The sequence below is a fragment of the Pelophylax lessonae genome (assembly GCF_965119305.1).
Source record: "Pelophylax lessonae genome assembly, chromosome: 3".
NCBI lineage: Eukaryota > Metazoa > Chordata > Amphibia > Anura > Ranidae > Pelophylax > Pelophylax lessonae.
In genome coordinates this window covers 25,811,687-25,838,225 of record NC_138770.1, presented here as the reverse complement: position 1 = coordinate 25,838,225, position 26,539 = coordinate 25,811,687, and the positions used below count along the sequence as shown (strand labels likewise).

At 44.4% G+C, this 26,539-nt stretch overlaps 2 protein-coding genes across 2 annotated transcripts in view; both read right to left on the bottom strand.

Annotated features, from left to right (window-relative positions):
* The window catches only part of LOC309549817 (uncharacterized protein), a gene marked incomplete at its 5' end in the record, with an annotated part of 121,941 nt that overhangs the window by 53,063 nt on the left and 42,339 nt on the right, over nt 1-26,539 (bottom strand). Inside the window, 1 exon segment of the mRNA XM_082250320.1 lies at nt 14,407-14,971. Within this exon segment, the coding sequence (XP_082106446.1) occupies nt 14,407-14,971 (565 nt within the window).
* Nucleotides 2,728-6,150, bottom strand: LOC309549819 (gastrula zinc finger protein XlCGF66.1-like; the record flags this gene model as incomplete). Its single annotated transcript, XM_082250322.1, has 5 exons — nt 6,053-6,150; nt 5,803-5,937; nt 5,593-5,716; nt 4,088-4,224; nt 2,728-2,766 (listed from the first exon to the last, which is right to left on the bottom strand). Exons 1-5 carry the CDS (start codon nt 6,146-6,148, stop codon nt 2,728-2,730), a joined length of 531 nt encoding a protein of 176 aa, XP_082106448.1. The 5' UTR covers nt 6,149-6,150.

The following is a 26,539-nucleotide window of genomic DNA, read 5'->3' as shown; positions in this document are numbered from 1 at the left end:
TACCCTTCACGGATTGGAGGAGAAGAGTACTCTTACCCCCTGCGAGACCCTTGATCATCTCATCCAAGGAGTCTCCAAAAAGGCATTCCCCCAAATAGGGGAGATCAGACTTGGTCTTCTTAGAAGCATGGTCCGCCGACCAGCTCTTAAGCCACACCATGTGGCGGAGTGCAATCCCCACTGCAGAAACTCTTCCGACCAGAGGAGACTCGTCCAGGGCCGTGTTGCACAGATACACAAAGGCCTGGGCCATTTGATCCGTGAGCTCAATGAGAGTCGGGGGAACCGACTCAGCCAGCAAGTTGCTCTTAGGCACCTTGATCCATTCTGTAACTGTCTGTGAAACCAGTACAGGAGCGAACACCGGCTTGAGGAGCGAGGCCGCCAACAAGTACAGGTGGCGGGAAAGTGATTCCATGCACCTGTCCATCGGGTCTTTAAACACCGGGGAGTCCTCCACGGGCACCACCATGGATTTATTCAACCTGGAAACAGTGTGGTCCACCTTAGGAGACACTGTCCAGCGATTGAAAACTGGGTCCGAAAAGGGGTAACGGCATTGAAAACGATTAGGCACTGCCAGCATGTGCTTAATGCGCCGCCACTGTTCATTCACAATATCGTGAAACACCTCGGGGCAGGGGAAAACCTGACCCGACTTCTGGGCTTTCCGGGAGCCAAAGACAACCCCCTTCCTGACTGGGTGGGCTCATCATCAATATTCAAAGTCTCCCTGACTGAGCGAACCAGTGCTTCAACCAAAATGGGTTCCCCATGCAGCAGCGGAGGAGGAATCATTGTTCTCACCATCCAAGTTGGAGGACAGGGATCCCTCAGGGAGGGCAGTGTCCATGGCAACCACATCAGGCTCTGAATCAGAAGACTGAGAGGGCATAGACCGTTTTTGAATATTAACTTGTGACATGACAAGATCAACTTTGGGCGCCAAAGTTTCAATGGCTGCAGACAAGGAGGCTAGGGAAGGTGACATAGATGTCCCAGATGCACACACAAGATCAGTGGGTAAATTGTCACTCTGGGACTTCATGTTGGCAAAGAAATAAAAAAAGGAACGCTGGCCCTTTAAATCCGTGGTAGCGGCCCGCACTGCTATCCCGCGCTGCCACTGGAGTCCCCCTTTAAGAAGTAATTAAACTGATTAAGCTAAATGTGTCTGAAGGAATGACCCAAAAGACCCCCTTACTGTGCCTGAAAAATTCAGCAACCGCTCTCCATGCTTGTCTTGCAGCAAGTGAAAATGGCAGGAGGAAGTGACCAAACATCACTAGAGGCCAAACTGCCCTGAGCCACACAAACATGGTGCCAATAGAAAGTATAGGAGAAACACAGGGAAAATGGCTACGGCCCTCACAATACGGCCTGCCCAAATCCAAGATGGCGCCAGAAAACGGCGCCAACACACAGCAAGGCACAAAATGGCTGCTGCCCTTACATTGATTTCAGCCAGGCTGCCCACACCCAAAATAGCGGCCAAAAACAGCGCCAGCAATCAAGAGCCCAGGGAACCAGGCCACCGTGGGAATCCACCACAGGAAACTCCCCAGGACAAGGTATGAGCTATACACCCCCCCATACTTAGGACGCCGCTAGATCGCCCCCACATGGAGCAGGGAGGCAGGGTCTAGGCTGACCAGCCAGGGAGATCTTACAGAGACCGCAGCTCTGACATCCCCAGAAGAGGGCCCACATTTTCCCCACACATGACTGTCCCAGGGACACAGGGGGCATAGCATCACTCACCATACCATGGAACGCAGGCTCCGCTCCAATACAGCTCGCCTCCCACACTGAATGGGGGTGATGTCAGCCAAGAGGGGTACGCTGCAACTCAGGGCGTTCCAGGTTGATGTGTCCCGGTGAAGGTGCTCTTCGCAGGCTCGTCCCCTCTGTCGGGGCACCTTCGTGGCGAGGCCTGCGCCTGAACACAACCTGCACACGCTCGTTGGCCAGGCTGGGGTACCATAAGGATCTAGATAATCCAGTGCTGTCACTTGTAGTTCACCAGGAGGATGCCCCTGACACTAGCTAGCGATAGTGAGTAAAGGAAAAATAAACATAAACATTTCTCAAAGAAAATAAAAAACTGAGACCGGAGTCCCAGCAGGGAACCTAGGTCCTACTCCTAAGCTATGCAGCAAGAAACTGATTAGTAAGCTCTATGTGTCTGGAGTAATGTCTGAAGGGACAGCCCCTAAGGGTGTGTCTAGTTGAAGTTTTTTAATTAAGTTTCACTGCCTAGCCTTGTAAGAAAAGAAACGGCCGCACATCCAGGAATTCCAGTTGCCTTTAATTTCCAAAGTGATGACACCAAAGACACCAACATAGGGTCACGTAGACGTGTTTCACACATACATCTTGTGCTTAATCATTACAATGACCACAACAGCCTATAGATCTTAAATAATAGACCCCCCCCCCCAATAGTTGCAGGTGTTCCGGGGGCGGTGATAATCAGCAGTTGTGCACAGCCCAATGAATAACCTAACTTCAGCCCCAAAGAGCATCTGAATAGAGATTCAAATACAAAATCAAACTGAAGGTCCAAGTTCCCAAGCATATCATGAATTCTCCCATACACACAAAGACATGGACCAAAAATCACATAGAAAATTGTATAAAAACACCAATGAAATATTGGAAAAAATAAATGTGAATACATACAACATAAAAAAGAAAGAGAAAAAACTATAGTAAATGTAAAAACATCTATCTGGAATACGCACATATGTGCATGCAGTTGCACACCTGCACACACATGGATACATTTCACATGCATGTACAAAAGACATAAAATCATTATTTCCTCCATGGAATAGACTATTCCCACCTTAACCACTGACCGCATTCTAACGTACCGGTACGTCGGTACACTTTGCGGGGTTATACCGGGATGATGCCTCTAGTTAGAGGCATCATCCCGGTACCGAAGTTTGAAGCCGACGGTTGGCTTTCCGTTGGTAACGACCGATGCGGCTTGGGAGCCGCTCGATCGTTACCGGGGGGGGGCGGGAGGGGACGTCCCCCCCCTCCCGCCGCCTTCCGTGGCTTTGCTCGGGGCTCCCGTCCCACCGGGAGCCCCGAGCACCCAGCCGGCACGTCAGCCGGCTGGGTGGAGTCCCGATGAATGCCGGAAACGGCATAGATCGGGTCTCCGATGACGTAACCCGGAGGCGGCATCCATGACGTCACTTCCAGGTTACTGTGCTGCAAAAGGCGGCAGATTTGAAAAACAGCTGTATGTAAAAATGCAGTTTTCGGTGTTTTGCATACATGGAAGGGTAGTGGAGGGGTCTAGGGTCTTTTACACCCTCGATCCCTCCATAAAGTGTACCTGTCACTACATATTGGTGTCACAAGGGATGTTTACATTGCTTGTGACAGCAATAAAAGTGATCAGATTTTTATTTTTTTTAAAAACCTGTAATAAAGTTTAAAGAAAATAAAAAATAAATATATATAATGTTTGGGGGTTCTAAGTAGTTTTCTAGGAAAAAATACTGGTTTTAACTTGTACACAAAAAGTGTCTGAAATAGGGCTGGGGCTTAAGTGGTTAAGGATGCATAAACTAATGCATCCACGTATACATCATGAAAAAAAACATCTCCATTATAACACCTGTATGGACACATATGTTTCAATAAAGTTGTAAAAAACGTGTGGTAAATCACAGTAAATCATGTATACAGGTACCCACACGCCATAGTGTCCGCTTTTAACCAATGTGTCCACATAAGAGTACCAGGAGATATCAAAAATATAAACATAATAATCGATAAAGGATCATTGATCATATAAAAATCCACAGCAGAGGAGGGACAAATGCAGTACATAATCAAACATGCATAAAGATGGACAATACATATATATATATATATATATATAGAAGGCATCCATCCCAATGTATGGAGGGGGTCCCAGTGGGGCTCATTCATAAAAATGACTGACATCCCATTCGAAGTTGAGCCGGAGTGGGATGCGACTCTGCAGATGGAATATCCAGAATACTTCCCTCCGACATAGGGATCGGAATGCATCACCCCCCCCCCCCCGCCTTGGTACTCTGACCTTTTCAATAACCTGGACTCGCATAGCTGTTTTGTCCCCATTGTTGCACCCGTTGAAATGTTTGGCCACATTAGTAGACAGATTCTTCTCTATACTGTAAACATGTTGCTGAAACCGATCCCTAAGACGTCTATAGGCTGTTGTGGTCATTGTAATGATTAAGTACAAGATGTATGTGTGAAACACGTCTACATGACCCTATGTTGGTGTCTTTGGTGTCATCACTTTGGAAATTAAAGGCAATTGGAATTCCTGGATGTGCGGCCGTTTCTTTTCTTTCAAGTTTTCCACGGAGGCGGGCTGGGACTAGCACTCTATGGGATATTCCACCGCTAAGCTACCATCACACACCTGGAGCAGCGTTTTCGCCCTTCACTGCCTAGCCTGCTCCTGCAGAGGGCGCCATTACCCATCTATGAGGAAACTATGAAGTGGCTGCGTCTGTCAGAGGATGTAAGCGAAAAGAATTCGCCCCCTAGTACAAATCCCCCCCTTTACCATATCACCTATTCTAGTACAAGCCCCCCAAAATTGACCCTCCTAGCACAAATCCCCTTCTCCCACCCCCTCCCAACACAAATCACCCATGAATCACCACTTCTAGCACACACCCAAACTTACTTTCCTTTAACAATTCTTAGCCCCTGCTGCTCCTTAAATTGCTCCTCCCAACACAGATCCCTTACCCCCTCAATTTTCCTTGCGGTGCCCCCCCCCCCATCGCATGATACCACAGTACCCAGGGCTACCCAGCTACCCCTCCTGCCCACCCCTTGTCCTGACCCTGACCCCAGGTGCCTAGATCTAGAAACTCCTTTGGTGAAAATGAACATTTTGCTTCCAGCTGAACCCCAGAATCTCCATAAATCCAGTCTAGATACATAAATTGTGTCTGCAGCACAGAGAAGGAAGATTATCCGAGAGAAATACAGGAATACAGGATGGGGAACACAGCTCAGGAAAGTGACCAGGGTATTACAGGCTGATATCACCCAGTCCCCGCCCTACTCTGGACCAATCAGTGAGCTGTATGGGTGGAGGAATGAATTTAGTGTTAATGACCCACCTGTGCTGATCTCTGTAGGAGTGTCCTCCTCTATAAATGTCCCCGTTATTCCATCCTCCTCCATAGACTGCTGATCATCCCTCACATACATCTCTTCTGTTTTATCCTCAACTTTAGAATCTCTCAGGTTTCCACTCTGAATATATAATAAAAATGACATCAATGGTAACAATGCAGATAATGTACAGATCCTAATGATACTATCAGTGATTGTTCCTCATCTACCTGATGATGGTGAGGGATGGTGTGACCTTCCTGTGTGGAATCCCGGGAATACAGAGGACGGGGACATCTCTCTGGTGGGTTCCCATTACTGGATCCATCTGTAGGAAACACACACACTGACTGAATACATTGTTTCTATGTGTTTATCAGATGATGGGGGATCTAGGTGGATCCTCCGTACTGCTCTCTCCTTTACAATAAAGTCTCCTCTTACCCGGTGATGTGAGGGGCGGCGGATTCTCCATCATGACGTCCTTGTAGAGATCCTTGTGTCCTTCTAAATACTCCCACTCCTCCATGGAGAAATAGACAGTGACATCCTGACACCTTATAGGAACCTGACACACACAATGATACAGTCACCATCCAGACACATCCCTTGTCTGTTACTGGATAATGTCCCAGAATTCCCAGCACCGCTCACCTCTCCTGTCAGCAGCTCCATCATCTTCTTGGTGACTTCTAGAATCTTCTTCATGTTGTGTCTCTCAGGTTTTAGGGAGTCACATTGAGGCACTGTGATGGTCATATGATCACCTGACCTCAGAAGAGGAAATCTCTGTATTAAGGAACCAATAGGAATATCATGTTAGAATCCCAGAATCCTCCTCACCTCTGTGTTTTATTAATAGAGATAAGCGAGATGTCATGTGACCTCCAAGAACCCTCCTCACCTCTCCGGTCAGCAGGTAGATGATCTCCAGGGTGAAGTTTAGTATCTTCTCAGTCATGTGACTCCGGTCCTCCTCCATCCACATTGGTGCCATCATTTGATCTATACAGGTCTCCTTGTAGATAGATCATTTTGGGAAATGAAAATAAGAATTATTTGGATGGTATTGGTCACAATAATAGGATGGGTATGTGAGGGTGGTAATAGGAGGGTTGCTGTACATTTAAGAACTCCCCATGAGAATACATTTAATCTGGACTGTTTCGGGTTTGTTACATCTTGGAGGACCTTGGACCCTCTTAGCCTGCCAGATCAGAATTTCCCTTTTCTCTGTTGGGTTTGTTTGGTTTCTGAGCTGGTTTACAGCTGAAACAGAACTCCTCTAAGAACAAGTGCTCACCAACGAATGAAGGAATTCCCTTCTTCATCTTACATAATATTCCAGAACAAATCACATGACCAGTGGGACAATAAGATGGTTGAGATTGCCAGTTCTGTAAGATCTGAAATATAAGTGCAGTTGGGGTGGGAGGACAATCATAGACCCCCCTCTGTCCCTCAGAGTCCCCTGAGCCCTCCAGCCCCCTATTCCCTCAGATCCCTGAAGCCTGACTACCCCCTCAAGGTTCTCAGAGTCCTTCATATACATTACCCTTTCAGAGGCCCCTAAAGTCTTCCAGCTTCACTAAACCCTCACATCCCCTCAGCTCCTATACTTCCCTCAGTATTTTCCTCCCTCTGCCACCAATGATGGAACGTATTCCTTATGGCAGGCTGGGGAATGTTTTCTTCCTCCTGACCAGCAATGTAAGGGGCTTCATACTCCTGACCCCTGCACTGGTTCGGTGTGTTGGCTGCATATTATAATGATTGCCCATTGGCTGCCTGTGTAGTGTAATGATTGCCCATTTGCTGCCTGTGTTGTGTAATAATTGCCCTTTGTAGGCCATGTATGGTCAAGATTAGAGATGAGCACGGCGTGGTTGAGTTTGCACGTGCCCAATCCCGCCAGGAAGCCGACACTGCAGTCCAATAATCACAGGCAGTGAGACGTTAACTGATCTGTGCAGCTGCGGATCGGGAAATGTCTCACTGCCTGTGATTAGCGGAGTGCAATGTCGGCTTCCTGGCGGGATCAGGCACGTGGAAACTCGAATGCGTCCGAGTCCATCTCTAGTCAGGATGGTCATTGTCTTGTCTATTTATTGTCAGTGCTGTTTGTTTAGAGGAACATATTACTAGAATTTATCTCCAAAATTAAGAGAATGGTTCGGCCCGAAAAGTGGGGAAATGTTCTACCCCTGAAGGGGTTAATCTAGGTTTCCACCCTATATATGTGTGTATCATCATCTGCTGGAGATAAAAGACGTCACAGTGACTATGGAGGAAGAGGACGGACATGACGGGAGGTTACTGGGTGTAAATAGAAAATAAGCTCTTATTACCTCATCTGCTGTCACTTCCAGCAATGTCTTCTCTCTACTTCCTCCCAATTCACCTCTCACCCGGAACTTCCTGTCTGTATTCCATAGAGACTTCCTGTCTGGGTAGAAGTGATATCACCACCTTGTGGAGCTCAGAGGAACTGCAGCCCTGAGAAACGTCTTGCAGTGTGAATACGGCCTTGTGCTGTGTGTGTATGTGCTAGTGATCGACCGATATCTGTTTTTCGTTGCCGATACTGATATTTTGCCGATCGCATATCGGTATCGGCCGATATTTTCACACATGTAAAATTTTGCCCAAAAAACACAAAATTCGACACAAATCTCTTAATAAACATGGGAATCTTTATTTATTAACATATTTAACATGAAGTGCTCATTCCTTACACCTCAACTGCATAAAAACTGGTAGGAAATCTTCAATTTGGGACATTTGCTTTGCATTTCACAACATCTGATTGTATGCATAATAAAGTGCAGCGGTTGTGGACTCACTCACTGCAATATGTTACTGCAGTGCAGTCAATGCAAAACTGCTCGAAAAAAAGGTAGGCAACATCAACAGCTACACAGAAAATACACATACACAGTGGATTGGATGAACTGGAGTCAGTGGAGGACCACCTCTGCAGTAAGGCACTGACTGCAACTAATCCAGTGCAGTCAGTGTAAAACTGCTAGCAAAAGAGCAAGGCAACAGCTACACATGTCACAGTGGATTGGACTGGGCTGGAGTCAGTGGAGGACTACCTCTGTCTGCAGTATGGTACTCACTGCAACTACTGCAGTCAGTGCAAAACTGCTAGAAAAAAGCTAGGCAACAGCTGGACAGTGGATTGGATTGGAGTCACTCAGTGGACTACCTCTGCAGTAGGGCACTCAATGCAACTACAGCAGTCAGTGCAAAACTGCTAGAAAAAAAAGCTAGGCAACAGCTACACATTGGATTGGAGTCACTCAGCGGACTACCTCTGCAGTAGGGCACTCACTGCAACTACAGCACTCCCCAGAGGGCAGGGCTACACGTATAAGATTGGAGCACCAGCACCTTTATTGCAATTTTGCACATCACTGAAGATACCTTTGATTTTTTATGAACTTGGCACTTTATGCATTTCAATATATTTATTTATTGGTCACCCTTTGATATAATTTTGGAATATTTATATGGTTATTTTATCACTGTCACAAGATTTTTGACAGCACTAGCACTTTATATCCGCTGTGACACTTTCTGATAGTGATTACGGAAACAGAATCACATTATTATATGGTTTAAACATATGGTAGCACTTTTATCTCACTGTGCATAGTCACCATCTTTTGTTATTTATTGATTTATTTGCAGTATTACTTTGGCGCTACATTCATTTTATTTTATACCTATATTTGTGTTATGTGGAAGCACTGAATGTATGCTGCCATTGGCATTTTTTATAGTTTTATTGTGGTTTAGCACTGATTTTATTTACATTTACTAAGGGTGCATGCTTTGGCCAATCACATAATGCACCATGCGCATGCAGTGCATTATGGGCGCTTGAATTTCCTGCAAAGAAGCACATTTGTTTGTCATTCGACGAACGATCAAACGGCCGATGTTTGAGTTGAACTTAGCTTCTACTCAAACTTGAAACTCATCCCTAATCACCAGAAACAGTAACCATTGGTCCCAAATCTCTAATGGTTTTCTTATGTATGTTTTGAGTTTTGCTAACACAATTTTTTGGAACGCTAGGAAAACATAAATTTTTGTTTCCACAGATCCTCCTCCTCCGTCGGTATGACTCCTCCATAAAAAACTTTACCAAGCCGACCATTATGCGACACCTGCATTTGAAGCTGTGGCAGAGATTCCACCACCGCACATCAGTGCAGGACCTTCAGCGCTCTTGGAGTGACATAAAGAGACGCACCATAGTGGATGGACAGTGACCTCCTGTTTATAAACATGCCCAATGAATCTCATTGATGTCATTGCTCCTGTATGTACCGCCTGCCCTAAGTAAATGTCCAATGGACATTCCCTAATGCACTCCTAGCTTTGTCTTAAAAATTGTAGGGGCGCTGAGTATATTGCTACCATGTGGAGAAGCAGCTGGATATTTGTGTCCTAAAATTGTGTGTAACTTGTGCTGTATTTATCTGTAGAGACCAGCGATGATGAGGAGGAGCAGAAGGAGGCTCATCTACCTCAGGACCACTGTAAGTACTTTGACTGTGAATGTGTTCTGTGTCTTTGTTCTAAGTTGGAGGGCTGCATTTTTGTTGTATGTTTTCTCTTTTGTGGTTTATGTAGTTTCAGCGATGGGTGAGGAGGAGGAGGGTGAGAAAGGAGGAGGAGATGGAGGAGGCAGGGGAGGAGACAGTGGAGGAGGAGGAGACAGTGGAGGAGGAGGAGATAGCTGAAGAGAGGGGCGAGGAGGGCACCTTCCCTCAAGCTTAATGTAAGAACCCTCCATGTGTTTGTGTCTTCTCTGGGTCCCTGTTTAAACTGGAAGGGCTGCAATGTTTGTTTTTCTTGGATTTGGTTGATGTAGCAGCAGACATCTATAAAGTTGGGAAGGACAGGGGAAGAGGGGAGGCTGCCCCCCCCCCCCAGCCCACTGTAACTACTTTCAATGGGTTGTCCTACTTTCTGTGTCCCTTTTCCAAATTGCTGTTATTAAATGATTGTATTTTTTCTTTGTGTTTCCAGTATCTGCCATGTGGTCACCCCATGGGGAGGAGAAGGCCCATGGAGGAGAGGAGGCAGGCTTCCTTCAGGCGCACTGTAAGTACATTCGATGTGATTCTCACATGTAATGTATGTGCTAGGGTGATGTGTATATGTGCAAATGTAAGTTTGTGGAAGATTCAGTGTATTTTAGCTAGATGTGACAGGAAGGTTGAAGTGGAGTTTGACATGGAGGATTGTGAAAGTCAAGGATAGAGAATATCCTATCAGGGCCATCTAACAATGACCACCAATTGCAAGTTAATTTTGGGCAACACAGTCCGTGTGGAGAGGGTAGTGGTTAACTTTCCCGATTTGATTGTTCTTTCTAAGCATCAAAAAAGGAGATGGTCAAAACACTTTGATGCTGTTGGTGCCTCAGCCATACCTTTTCAGAGAACCACCTTCAGCACAGAAGCATGGAGTACATATCTTTAAGGCTACATGGTAAAGGAAGGTGCTGCGCTAGAAACAAAGTGAGTATATATCAGTCCAATAAGACAATAGGTCCATCCATCCACCAGGGTCAGCTGTTTAGGCAAATAGGTGCTACCACCACCAGATCACCTCCAACCACACTGCCTCTTACCACCCTGTTACTAATGCAAAGCATCCATATCCCACTATAGGCTCATCCAGAGTTCATATTCAGCACCTAGTAAGGCCAGATAATGGTCCAGGATCAGGCAGGCTCCCAGGAAAGAGTCACACAAATTCCCAGGCTCAGGATCCGGTCCCCAGGGAGGATTAACATAAAGCCCCAAGAATAGTAAAACACTCAGAGTAGTACGTATGAAATAAAGGGCAATATTTATTTTAAAGCTGTTCAACTCACATAAACATGCAGAGCAGGGTCAGTGTGTGTGTACAGTCCAACCGACAAAATGGCCGCTGCGTCCTCGGCACAATGACGTCACACCTTCCAGTCCCACCCAACGCGGCGTTTCGTCAGAAAATTACTCATCAGGGCCCCTGAAGCAGAAAGCTTGCAGAGTAGCAATCAGCTTCAGCACTGAAAAGGTGCAAAAAGCTTCCTTTCAGGGGAGGGGGGATGGACAGAGAGAGAGAGAGACATAGGTGGGAGAGAAGAGGATGAGAGGGAGAGAAAGGTGTAAAAGAGTAGGGGGGGTTTAATGGGTGGACATTTAGAGAAAGATAAAAAAAGGGGGAGGGGGGATATGGTGGGGATAAAGATGAGAGGAGTGGGGGTTGGATGTTTTCCATGACTGTCTAACCTCCATTATGTTTTGGGAATTTCATTGCTAAGCTTCTTTTTCTCTCTCTCTTCACAGTTTCTTTTTAAAATTTAATTTAAAATATATTTATTACAAACAATATCCAAATTATTACAAACAGTAATGACAAACATAAATATAAAAAAAACTAACAAAAAAAACATGAAACATGAGGTGGGGGCTCAGGAGGTGGTGGGGGCTGTTGCAAAAGTTGCAGCATCTGCTGCAAGTACAGCTGTGCCTGGGGCCCATGGCAAAGTAGGAATTGTACCCAGGAGCTGACGCTTATATTGTATTGCCTCAGCCCACTGAGCTATTTATCAATCTGTCTTGAGCCGTAATCTTTAAGCCCAAAGAAGACAATGGAAATGTGCCAACAACATATTTCATAAAGCAATAACAGAACCTCAAGACACACACACACACACATATATATATACTGTATATATATACATATATATTTATTTATTTATTTTCAGGTACTTATATAGCGCTGTCAATTTACCCAGCGCTTTACATATACATTGTACATTCACATCAGTCTCTGCCCTCAAGGAGCTTACAATCTAAGGTATATATATATATATATATATATATATATGTATAGATTTACAATTGGCTTACCAGTAAACAATCTCCAAATAGACAAACTCTCAGATCAGCTGGGATAATTGGCGATTTTATTTTGAATCAGCTGTGAATGCTGTCACTTGGTAAACGCTTGAATGCCCCCACTTCACAGGCATGTCCAATCATCTCAGCTGCATGTACTTATCACTAATTTTACCACCATTTAACAATCTGTAGACATAAACCCCCCAACACAACTTATGTGATGATGGTCGGACTAGAACCCACGACGTATCGGTCAGTCATTCACTATTGAATTTAACGATCACAAATTTGCCTGGGCGTTATTTTAACTGATATAATCACTTTTAGACCGGAGGATTTGGCTGCTCAATGACCAGGCCCTATTTTGCAATTCGGCACTGCGTGACTTTAACAAACATTTGCACGGTCGTGCAATGCTGTACCCAAATTAAATTTACATCCTTTTTTCCCACAAACAGAGCTTTCTTTTGGCGGTATTTGGTCACCTGTGCAATTTTGAAAAAATAACAATATTTTTCACATTCTTTTATATGAAATTCTCAAAAAAAAAAAGAAGTAAAAATCTAAATTTTTTAACATTTTAGGCAATTTTTTTTACTACATATTTTTGGAAAGAAAACTGCAATAAGCGTATTTTGATTGGTTTCCGCAAATGTTATTGCTTTTACTAAATACGGGAAAGATTTATGTCTTTATTGTTTTTTTTTTTCTACTAGTAATGGCAGCAATCTGCGATTTTTTGCGGGACTGTGACATTGCGGCGGACAGATCGGACCCCTGACTGACATTTTTGATACCTTTGGGGGTACCAGTGACATTACTACAGTAATCAGTGCTATACATATGCACTGTTACTGCAAAATGACACTGGCAGGGAAGGGGTTAACAGTGTGGGTGATCAAGGGGTTAAATATGTACCTAGGGGCGTGATTCTAACTGTAAGGGGGCGTGGCTTGTGAAGTCATCACAGAGACATGCGATCCTATATAGCAGGATCACATAGCCTCTGTGATCACTTCAGGGAGAATGACAGAGGGTTTTGTTTACATCAGCCGTCTGTCTTTCTCCCTCTGCTGCGGGAGATCGCGAGTGGCCGGCGGCCATCGGAGCCGCCGGTCACACGCGCTGGCTCCCCAGCTAACAAGCGGTGGTGGGCACGCGCCTCCGACGGCGCACGATCGCCCTCAAGCTCCACCCAGGCGAACGCCAGCCTGCCGCAGTATATCTGCACCGACTGGGGCTAAAGTGGTTAAACACGGCGAGAAAAAATAGAACTGGAGCAGTGCAATTTTTTCAGCTTATTGAATTACTCCCCCCCCCCCCCCCCCGGTGTCCGACAGTTCGCCGTAATATCGCAGTCCTGCTATACGGCGCTGATCACCGCCATTACTAGTAAAAATATATATCCCATAGTTTGTAGATGATATAACTTTTACACAAACCAATCATTATACACTTATTGGGATTTTTACCAAAAATATGAAGCAGAATACAAATTGTAATAAATTGATGAAGAAATTTGATTTTTTACATTTCTTTTTATTGGATGTTTTAAATCAGAAAGTAAACAATATTCTTTTTTTTTTTTTTAAATTGTCTTTTTTTGTTTATAGCGCAAAAAATGAAAACCGCAGAGGTAATCAAATACCACCAAAAGAAAGCTCTATTTGTGGGGAAAAAAGGACATCAATTTTATTTGGGTACAGCGTCGCACGACTGGCAATTGTCAGTTAAAGTAACGCAGTGCTGTATTGCAAAAATGGCCTGGTCACGAAGGAGGGTAAATCTTCCGGAGGATAAGTGGGTAACTAATGCCTGGAATCATGGTCATGGAAAGATTTGTCATGACGCCTGAACCCTCCTAGGACAGCCTAGGATGAATGTGTTCCCCGTTCCCACAGAAAGTTTGGTCTCTTGTACAATGTCACGTCCAGTTATGTGTCGGTCACATTCATTCAACTAAACAGACCTCTAAGTGTGAAAGCTTACACCACAAAATGTACTCAGCCAATGAAAGGTAAGGACTCCATTTTTATTTTTCTCCTGCTATCAATGGCCAACACGGTACAACACTTTATCCATGTCTTTGGTGATCTCTGATCTCCTTATGAAATGTTTCTTACATGATGAAGATCAGCCATGGAGTATATCTGAGGTGTATATCAGGGTGTGCTTCTTCCCCACATGTCCACCAACATTCATATAGAAGACATTTCCCCCACTCAAGGCACCAATACACCTCCAGGGTTGTGTGGGATCCCTGATGTACAGAAAGACAGGACTTCAGTGAGGAACAATTCCCTCATTTAGGACAGGAAAGTGGCTTCTTGACCATGTGACATTTCTGATGTCTGTAAAGATCGGACTTCTGAGAAAAACATTTCCCACACTCAGGACAGGAATATGGCTTCTCCCCCATGTGAGATCTCTGATGTCTGTTAAGATCGGACTTTTTTGAAAAACATTTTCCGCACTCAAGACAGGAATACGGCTTCTCCCCCGTGTGAGATCTCTGATGTGTAACAAGGTTTGATTTTTGTACAAAACTTTTCCCACACTCAGAACATGAAAGTACCTTCTTCCCAGTGTGCAATCTCTGATGTCTGTAAAGATCAGACTTCTGTGAAAAAGATTTCCCGCACTCAGGACAGCAATGTAGCTTCTCCCCTGTGTGAGACCTTTGATGATTGAAAAAATATGTTTTTGTTGCAAAACATTTCCCACACTCAGGACAGGAATACGGCTTCTCCCCAGTGTGAGATCTCTGATGCGTGTAAAGATTGGACTTGTCTGAAAAACATTTCCCGCACTTAGGACAGGAATACGGCTTCTCTCCTGTGTGAGATCTTTTATGCACATTAAGACGGCATTTAAAACGGAAACACTTCCCGCACTCAGTACAGGAAAACCTCTTATCTGTTGGAAGGACGGCACCGTCCCTCACAGTCTGAAGTTCCTCATGATAAGAGGAATATGATGGTCCGGCACCGTCCCTCACAGTCTGAGGTTCCTCAGGATAAGAGGAATACGATGGTCCGGCACCGTCCCTCACAGTCTGAGGTTCCTCAGGATAAGAGGAATACGATGGTCTATCCACACTGCGTGGTCCCGGATGGACATTTGAGGTAGCCGGGTTTTCTCCTGGACTATACTGTGTGATGTCCTCATCTTCTAATTTACAGTCTGGAGACAAAGTGAGACAATCCTCTGAGGTTTTCCTCATCTCCCATCCATCTACTAAAATAGAAATACAAAGATTATTACTAGACATCAGCAGATTGGTTCCCCTAAACCAGGACTCCGCCCACATCAGGCAGCTTTGTCTCTGAGGATCTTACAATTCCCCCCTCAAGGTAACTAGTAAATGGGTCCTCTGATCTCCTACCAGTTCATTTCTTTATTCATGGACCTTAGTCAGAGAGTGAGGAAACAACGAGAACTGTCTTTTATAGGAGTGACAGTGATGAGGGGATTATAGGACGAGTGTCCCCTCCCCCTCTATCACTCATTGTCATCTTCCTAACACAAGAAGTCCTGCACTTCCTTATTTAGTCCATGATTTAGCCATGAATAACAGCGGGGCTGAGCCCCACCAGAGGTCAGAGAGTGAGGATGGGGGAAGAACAACCAAGATGAAGACTGGACTGATCCTGAAGACCACCATCATTGGGTTACTGACTCCTCCCTATTATCACTTTCTGTTTAAGGTTCCAAAGTTGGAGGATGTTATTTAACATTATTATCACCATGTAAAAGTCTGAGCTCCAATCAAATCATCAGATATAAAATGTCCAGCTGGTAGAAAATGGGTGTAACAAAAGAGAATCCATATTATGTGTATATATAGCAGTGGGTAGAGGGGAGAGAGTAGAAGTCAGAAGTATGTAATATACAACATAGAGTATATAGTGCAGGGGTCAGGAGTATGTAATGTACACCATAGAGTATATAGTGCAGGGGTCAGGAGTATGTAATGTACAACATAGAGTATATAGTGCAAGGGTCAGGAGTATGTCATGTACAATATACAGTATATAGTGCATGTTGCAGAGTGCGATCACTGGGTGCAGTGGAGTTCTTTCAGATCAGACATTGTGGAGTAACAGGAACTGGCTTCTTTATTGGAACATAACCACAGAGAGCAAAGATGTCACCTTCTCATGGTGAGAAAACACAGACAGGAAGAGATAACCAACAAGCACAGTACAGTGTACAGGAAATTACAACACATCATAGAAAATGCATAGCATATCACTGAGTATTAGCGACATCTAGTGTCCTATTCGTGAACTGCAGCAGGTAATAGGCTAAGCTTTAAAGTTGTTGTATCTCCAACAGTGCAGGGTTCAGGAGTATGTAATGTACAACATAGAGTATATAGTGCAGGGGTCAGGTGTATGTAATGTACAACAGAGTATATACTGCAGGGGTCAGGAGTATGTAATGTACAACATAGAGTATATAGTGCAGGGGTCATGAGTATGCAATATACAACAAAGTATATAGTGCAGGGGTCAGGAGTGTGTAATGTACAACATAGAGTATATAGTGCAGGGGTCAGGAGTGTGTAATGTACAACAAAGTATATAGTGCATGGGTCAGGAGTGTGTAATGTACAACATATAGTATATAGTGCAGGGGTCAGGAGTATGTAATGTACAACATAGTGTATATAGTGCAGGGGTCAGGAGTATGTAATGTACAACACAGAGTATATAGTGCAGGGGTCAGGAGTATGTAATGTACAATAGATATTATATAGTATAAGAGTCAGAAACTTAAATGTTTACTTGAGACAAGTTGCAGAGGTCCCACACCGCTGCCTCCCATCTCCTGAGACTGCACTCAGTGACTTGGGTGTGAGACTATAAAGACATATCCCTCCACCCAGCACAGCCAACAAAACAAGTAAACCCGGAAGAATTGTTCTGTCAGAGATCATACTAGACCTGGGCATGGGGCAGAAGACCCATATCACATGCCCTAGTTGCCTAGGTCTAGTAAGGCCAATGGTGAAAATGTACATTTTGCTGCCAGCTGAACCCCAGAATCTCCATAAATCCAGTCTAGAGACATAATTTTTTTCTGCAGCACAGAGAAGGAAGATTATCCGAGAGAAATACAGGAATACAGGACGGGGAACACAGCTCAGGAAAGTGACCAGGGGATTACAGGCTGATATCACCCAGTCCCCGCCCTACTCTGGACCAATCAGTGAGCAGTATGGGTGGAGGAATGTATTCAGTGTTAATGACCCACCTGTGCTGATCTCTGTAGGAGTGTCCTCCTCTATAAATGTCCCCGTTATTCCATCCTCCTCTATAGACTGCTGATCATCCCTCACATACGTCTCTTCTTCTTCTGCTTTAACCTCAACTTTTATATCTATCAGATCTTCACCCTAAACCAAGAAAATGAAAGTGAATATCATCTGTAAAATATAAGCTCACATAAAAAATCCACACATCATCTTTATGTCCCTGTTCTAGATGCTCTGTCCCACCAACCTTATAACAGTGAGGGATGGTGTGACCTTCCTGTGTGGAATCCCGGGAATACAGAGGACGGGGACATCTCTCTGGTGGGTTCCTGGTATTTGGTGGCTCCATCATATCCTTGTGTCCTTCTGAAAACTCCTCCATCACTCCATACTCCTCATCCTCCTCTTTATACTCTTCTTTAACAACAATATTATAATCACAGACGATTCCACTCTGAATATATAATAAAACATTCATTGTAACAAACATGCTGTGTATAAATTATAACTACCAATAATTGACAATCATTTACCTGATGATGGTGGGGGATGGTGTGACCTTCCTGTGTGGAATCCCGGGAATACAGAGGACGGGGACATCTCTCTGGTGGGTTCCCATTACTAGATCCATCTGTAGGAAACACACACACTGACTGAATACATTGTTTCTATGTGTTTATCAGATGATGGGGGATCTAGGTGGACCCTCCGTACTGCTCTCTCCTTTACAATAAAGTCTCCTCTTACCCGGTGATGTGAGGGGCGGCTGATTCTCCATCATGACGTCTTTGTAGAAGTGGATCTACTGATCCTCAAACATCAATCCATATACCCAAACAGTTTTTGTATTTTGTGGCCATCACTCACCTGTGCTGATGTCTGGAGAAGATTCCTCCTCTATAACTTTGTCCATCATCCCAACCTCTTCCCTGAACTGCTGATCACCCCTCACATACGTCTCTTCTTCCTCTTTAACCTCATCTTTTATATCTATCAGATTTTCATTCTAAACAAACAAATAGCAGGGAATGGTTTCTTTAAAATGTGAGCACAAATAACCTTATACCTAAAAGTGGAATATATCTTCATACAGTCAGATCACTTTTACGATCTCGACATTCATCTTCACCTACCTGATGATGGTGGGGGATGGTGTGACCTTCCTGTGTGGAATCCCGGGAATAGAGAGGACGGGGACATCTCTCTGGTGGGTTCCCATTACTGGATCCATCTGTAGGAAACACACACACTGACTGAATACATTGTTTCTATGTGTTTATCAGATGATGAGGGATCTAGGTGGAGCCTCCGTACTGCTCTCTCCTTTACAATAAAGTCTCCTCTTACCCGGTGATGTGAGGGGCGGCTGATTCTCCATCATGACGTCCTTGTAGAGATCTTTGTGTCCTTCTAAATACTCCCACTCCTCCATGGAGAAATAGACAGTGACATCCTGACACCTTATAGGAACCTGACACACACAATGATACAGTCACCATCCAGACACATCCCTTGTCTGTTACTGGATAATGTCCCAGAATTCCCAGCACCGCTCACCTCTCCTGTCAGCAGTTTTCATAAATAGTAAAATTAAATGACCTCCCAGAATCCTCTTCACCTGTAAAGTCTGTATTTTTATAAAGCCCTACTTCAGGGACACCTCCCCCCTGTTATGGATGATATGTTTCTTTAAATGCAACTCTATGGTGCATCTCTGTTGTACTACTTCCTGTGTTGTGTTTCCTTTTCCTGTTGTTTTATTTCAGTAAAGCATGGCTTCTGTACAGTAATGGCTTGTGCTGTCTCCTTCCATATATCACATCAAACATGGTGTCAGAAGATTTCTGGATCCATACTCCTTCTACACATTTGATGCTGAGAGCCTGCTAGCCTTGATGTGAGTGTTCTTAGACCTGATTGTGCTTTCTAACACTTGCAGTCCTGTCCTGGATACTGAGTATTTGCAGCAAGGAGAACAGCATCATGGCAGCTAACAGCATTCCACTGCCTGAGACAATGAGGGTGAGTGGAGATGTCAGCAGTAACTGGGACAATTTCAGGGCTGAATTTGAGGACTACTCCCTAGCCACAGGGATGAATGAGAAGCCTGCAGCAGTGCAAGCAGCCACACTGAGGAGGGTGATGGGCAGTGAATGCCTCCATGTGTACAAGCATAATCTGAACCTCACAGAGGAGGAAAAGAGTGACACCAAAACCATTCTGAATGCATTGGAAGCTTTCTTCAGACCCTCTAGAAATGTAATTTATGAAAGATATATATTTGGCTGCTGTGAGCAAGAAGACTGTGAATCAATAGACAGGTTTGTCACACGGCTAAGAGAAAAAGCTGCAAGCTGTGAGTATGGCTCTCTGAGAGATGAACTTATTCGTGATAAAATAGTTTTGGGTATCACCAGTGAAAGCACACGTCGCCACCTGCTGAGGAAACATGATTTAGATCTACATACAGCAATTGAGATATGTCGCACTGCAGAAATTACTGACAAACATATGAAAGCTATGGAGCAGGATAAACTGGTTGACAATATCCATGCAGCCTCTAAACAACAGCAAAACTTCAGAAACCACCAGCATAAGTTTCAGCACAAGGGTCACCTACACAACTCACCTGGGAGGAAGCCTGCATCATGCAAGTATTGCGGCAATGTGCATGTACAAAAGAAAGAAAAGTGTCCTGCATATGGGAAAATTTGTACTGCATGTGGTAAACCAAATCACTTTGCAAGGGTGTGTCTCTCCAGTAAAATGGAAGCAAGGAAGCTGCACATAATTGAGCAAATATCCGATCCGGAGGACGCACACCTGCTTAGCACTGATATGGTTTACTCCTCAGAATGCATTGGTGCTGTAAACACAAAGGGCAAAAAATGGTTTGTAAACCTCAGATTAAACAATATAATCCAACCATGCCAGCTGGACTCGGGTGCAACGTGTGATGTCATGAGTATAAAGGACAAAATGAAACTGGCACCCAGAACACCCCTTCAGCCTAGTAGCACCAAACTAAAATTGTATTCAGGGGAACTAATGGAATCATTGGGGCTATTCCAAACAGAATGCAGCATACGTGATTGTATACACAAACTGAACTTTGAGATTGTAGACGCGGATCAGCAACCTCTATTATCGGGTTCAACATGTGAGCGCCTTGGACTGATGCTGTTCACCATTCCTGCTGAGCTACATAATGTGGATAAGCAGCCTGCAAAATCTCTGACTAGGCCACTGACAAAACAGCAAATTCTTCACGCCTACAGTGATGTGTTTGAGGGCCCGATAGTCTCTGTTCCAGGAGAGGTTCGTTTTGAACTGGATCCTACCATTCAACCTGTACAATGTGCCCCTCGCAATGTGCCTATCGCCATTAAGCCACAGGTTAAAGCTCAACTAGATAAATATGAAGCTGAAGGACATCTAACTTCAGTATCAGAGCCTACAGATTGGATCAGTAACATGGTCGTTATCAGAAAGCCTGAGAAGATCAGAATATGCATTGATCCCAAGTTTCTGAATATGGCCCTGAAACGGTCACACTACTTAATGCCAACGCTCGATGATATTTTGCACAAACTTCCTAAAGCGCGTGTCTTCACACTTGTTGATGCTAGAGATGCCTTTTTGCAGTGCAAACTGGATGAAAGGAGTAGCTACATGACCACGTTCTGGACTCCTTGGGGCAGAAAGAGATGGCTCAAACTACCATTTGGAGTCTCTGTAGCACCTGAGGTATACCAGCGAAAGCAGCATGAACTATTAGGTGGTCTTCATGGAATTGAGCCAATAGCTGATGACATTCTTATAGTTGGCTGCGGTAATACTGATAAGGAGGCTGAGCATGACCATGATGAAAAGTTAATAGCGCTACTGGATCGTTGTCGGCAGGTGATGCTGAGGCTTAGTGTAAAGAAATTGCAGTTCAAGGTGGGAGAAGTTCGTTTCCATGGACATATCCTGTCTTCACAAGGCTTAAAAGCTGACCCGGATAAGATTAAAGCCATTGTGGACATGCCACTGCCTGCTGATGCCAAAGCGGTACAGAGATTTATTGGCTTTGTTACATACCTGGCAAAATTCCTCCCACACTTATCTGAGGTGTGTGAGCCATTACGACGACTTCTGGACAAAGATGCAGTTTGGCACTGGCTTCCCAAGCATGACCAGGCAGTAGAGGACATAAAACGCTTGGTCACCTCTGCCCCAGTGTTAAAATACTATGATGTCACAAAGCCTGTTACGATACAAAGTGACTCCAGTAAAAATGGTCTAGGTTGTTGCCTTTTGCAGAAAGGTCAACCAGTTGCATATGCATCCAGAGCTCTTTCATCAGCTGAGCAAAATTATGCTCAAATTGAGAAGGAATGTTTAAGCATTGTATTTGCTTGCCAGCGTTTCCATCATTATCTTTATGGAAGGGATTCAATTACAGCTGAAACTGATCACAAACCTCTGATAACCATATTCAAAAAGCCCCTTTTGTGTGCTCCCAAGCGTTTGCAGACCATGATGCTTACATTGCAGCATTACAACCTCAATGTTGTCTACAAGCCAGGATGTGATATGTATATCAGCGATACCCTGAGCAGAGCTACGTCAGATGATGTGGCACCTGGAGGTGAGCATGAGCATCGTACAATTTGTCTGCTGCAACGGGAACAAAATTTCTTTGCTGATATCAATCAAGCGGACTATCTTAATGTCACAGATCAGCGATTACATCAACTCATACAGCACACTGACAGTGATGCAACTTTACAAGCTTTGAAGTCTATTGTTTTGAGTGGGTGGCCGGATGTAAAAGAGGCAGTACCTGGAATTGTAAGGGAATATTGGTCCTTTAGAGATGAGATCAGCATACAAAATGGTATCTTGTACAAAGGTCCAAGAGTCATCGTGCCAAAGTCACTGAGAGCAGAAATGTTATTGCGCATACACTCCAGCCATATTGGTGGTGAAGCATGCTATCGACAAGCTCGTGATACCCTTTACTGGCCCAACATGCATGGTGAGATCAAAGACTTTGTCAGTAATTGTCCCACCTGCAATGAATATGCCCACTTACAACAAAAAGAAACCATGATGTCACATGAGATACCTACACGTCCGTGGCAGATTATCAGTATGGACTTATTCAACTACGCAGGCAAGGAATACCTGCTATTAGTTGATCATTATTCAGACTTCTGGGAAATAGACCTTCTTCCCGACTTATCCACGGAATCTACAATTAAGAGGTGCAAGGCACAGTTTGCACGTCATGGCCAACCAGATACAGTGATCTCCGACAATGGCCCTCAATTTGCAAGCCTACAATTCAGAAAATTTGCTACTGAATGGGAGTTTGAGCATGTTACCTCCTCACCCCGTCATCCACAGGCTAATGGCAAAGCAGAATCAGCTGTAAAGATTGTTAAAAATTTATGCAAGAAAGCACAAAGTGATGGTAAAGACCCATGGAAAGCCATTTTACATTGGAGAAACACTCCAACTGAAGGCATGGATAGTAGTCCGGCACAAAGACTTATGTCAAGGAGATTGAAGACCTCCTTACCAGTAGCAAATAGGCTGCTTGAACCCGCTGTCATACAAGGTGTCCCAGAAAAATTAAGGATTAAGAGACAAGTGTCTAAGGCACGATATGACACGTCGGCCAGAGATTTGCCAGAATTGAATCTGGGGGAACGAATCCGTATGAAGCCATTGCCTGGCGATCGTACAGGCCGTTGGAGAATAGGTACTTGTCTGCAAAAGGTGGCACCACGCTCCTATCTTGTGGACGTTGACGGTACTCGTTATCGCCGCAATCGAGTGGATTTGAGAGTGGCAGAGCAGCCTGAATCTCAGTATCCCGTTGGTAGTTCAGACTCACCCATTGACAGTGAGGAGTGTACAGAGGCACAGCCTCATACCAGCAGCAATGACAGTTCTGGGCAAGCAAGTATGCCTGACGACCGTCAAGCGCAGAGCATACCAGTACCTGATGAGAGAAGCCCAGTAAATTCAGAGAGGGCTAAAGGAATCCTTGCACAAGGGCCAGTCTTCACCCGTAGTGGTAGATGTTCAAAACCACCTATGAGACTTAACCTATAGAATGTGTTATTACTGTGTCTCTATCGAATTTCACATGTTCATTTATTAATACTAAAAGGGGGAGATGTTATGGATGATATGTTTCTTTAAATGCAACTCTATGGTGCATCTCTGTTGTACTACTTCCTGTGTTGTGTTTCCTTTTCCTGTTGTTTTATTTCAGTAAAGCATGGCTTCTGTACAGTAATGGCTTGTGCTGTCTCCTTCCATATATCACATCAAACACCCCCTCCAAGTCTGTAGGTTAAAGGCTTGGCATAGGGAATTCTGACATCATTACATAAAATACAGGATCAACAGTTCTGCTTTGGTTGCGAGGATGAAAAGGGTCCGCCCACATCCTAAGAGCATCAGAAAAAAGAGCCAGATGGAGGGACATTGGGAGGAGGAGCTGTGAGGTCAGTGTGATGTCATAGAATTCTCTGACTGACCTCTTAAGTCTTTCAGCTTTACTAAACCCTCACAGCCCCTCAAGCCCTCTACTTTAAACAGAGGCCTCAGAATTTTCCTCCCTCTGACACCAATGATGGAACATATTCTTCATGTAGGCTGGGGAATGTTTTCTTCCTTCTGATATCACAGTGACTATGGAGGAAGAGGACGGAGATAACCGGGGGTTACTGGGTGTAAATAGATAATAATATCCTATTACCTCCTCTGCTGCTACTTCCAGTGATGTCTTCTCTCTACTTCCTCCCGACTCACCTCTCACCCGGAATTTCCTATTTATATCTGACATCACTTCCTGTCTGCATTCCATCGAGACTTCCTGTCTTCTATAGAGACTTCCTGTCAGGCATGTATCTCCGCTGACAAGGAAGTGAAAGGCTCACATAGTTACAGCTATTAGCGGCCGCTCCCCCCGCCCGGTGTCAGGTCAGATCAGATCTCATTCACACACAGTCACAGTCCCGCTGAGCTGACAGGAAGGATCACATAGTACTATGTATTAGTGGCCGCTCGCCCCGCCCTCCCACCTGGTATGTCCCTTCATTAATGCAGAGATTATAGTAGTAGGGACGTCATTGAGAGGCGGGCGGCCGGCCAGAGGCGGGACTTTTAAAACCTGCCCTGCGCTGCGCCCTCCTCCTTCCTCATGGCGGCCATATTAATTTCGGCACTGTTAACCCATTATCGGCCGAAATGAGATTTTTTTATTATACAGGATTTATATAGCGCCAACAGTTTGCGCAGCGCTTAACAAAATGAAGGCAGACATTACAGTTACACTACAATTTGGAACAAAGGGAATCAGAGGGCCCTGCTCGTTAGAGCTTACAATCTAAAAGGGAGGGTCAATTGATACAAAAGGCAATAGCTGTGGGGGATGAGCTGATGGAGCAAGTGAAACAGCGTTATTAGTTAGTAGCCGGGTAGGCTTCTTTAAAGAGAAGGGTTTTCAGGGATCGTCTAAAGATGGATAGATTAGGGGACAGTCGGACAGATTGGGGTAGAGAGTTCCAAAGAATGGGAGAAGCTCTGGAGAAATCCTGGAGGCGAGCATGGGAAGAGGTGACAAGGGAGCTAGAGAGCAGGAGGTCTTGGGAGGACCGAAGAGAGCGGCTAGGTTGATATTTTGAGATCAGGTTAGTGATGAAGCTGGGGGCAGAGTTGTGGATGGCTTTGTAAACTATTGTTAGCACTTTGAATTTTATTTGTTGGGTGAGAGGAAGCCAATGAAGGGATTGGCAGAGAGGGTTGGAGGACACTGAACAGTTGGTAAGGTGGATGAGTCTGGGAGCAGCATTCATTATGGATTGAAGGGGGGATAATCTATGTAAGGGTAATCCAATGAGGAGGGAGTTGCAGTAGTCGAGGCAAGAGATAACAAGGGCGTGAATTAAAAGCTTGGTGGTGTCATTGGTTAAAAAGGGCCGTATTCTAGCGATGTTGCGAAGGTTAAGGCGGCATGATTTGGACAGGGATTGGATGTGAGCCTGAAAGGACAGTGCAGAGTCCAGGGTTACCCCTAGCACCCTGGCATGTGTGGAAGGACTAATAGTTGTTCCATTGATCTTGACAGAGAATTCCGGGGAAGGGGCACGTAGAGGAGGAAATATTATGAGCTCGGTTTTAGATAGATTCAGTTTGAGGAAGTGTTGAGACATCCAGATAGGCTCATTTTCGGCCGATAATTTTGGTGGCCGAAATTTCGGTGCATCCCTAGGAATGAGTGTAGCTTTTTTTACTCATCCTGCTGGCTGAACGATAAAACTGAACCATGTATGGAAGCAAGATATATTATTCATCAACTGATCCCCCTGAAGGGGTTACTCTAGGTTTCCACACTATATATGTGTGTATCATCATCTGCTGGAGATAAAAGACGTCACAGTGACTATGGAGGAAAAGGACGGCCGTGACGGGGGGTTACTGGGTGTAAATAGAAAATAAGATCTTATTACCTCCTCTTCTGCCACTTCCAGTAATGTCTCCTTTCTACTTCCTCCCGACTGACCTTTCATCTGGAACTTCCTGTCTGTACCTGACATCACTTCCTGTGTGTACCTGACATCTTTTCCTGTCTGTATTCCATAGAAACTTCCTGTCTGGGTAGAAGTGATATCACCACCTTGTGGAGTTCAGAGAAACTGCAGCTGTGAGAACCATCTGGTAGTTTGAACACGGCCTTGTTTTGATTATAAACGTTAATTGAAGAAATATTCAGTTACAAAATCATGAATATTTGTGTCAGTAACATAAAAGGGCAACTTCAAAACAATTTTTCAAGTAATAATACATTAAAAGGAAACATAGATGTGGAAAAGAAAATGAAAAGATGAAAAAAAAACAAAAAGAAAATAGAGAATAAAACTTAGTGAACATTAAATATCTGTCTTTGCATGAGATATGACATTACCAGATAATTCGAATATAATAGAGTCAAGCGAGTGAGTTTATAGAAACTATAACATGTGGATAATAATCTGGGCATTTATCCAGTAAACGTGGGAAGTGCAACAACTTAGCTTCCGGATATATTATCAATATATGCATAATAATTACAGTAGTGTAGGTTATCTCCTTTTTTTTTTTTTCCTTAATTTTATTATCCAATGAAATTTCGACTATGTGATCAAGGAACATTTGTATAGGTACCAAGGGGTCC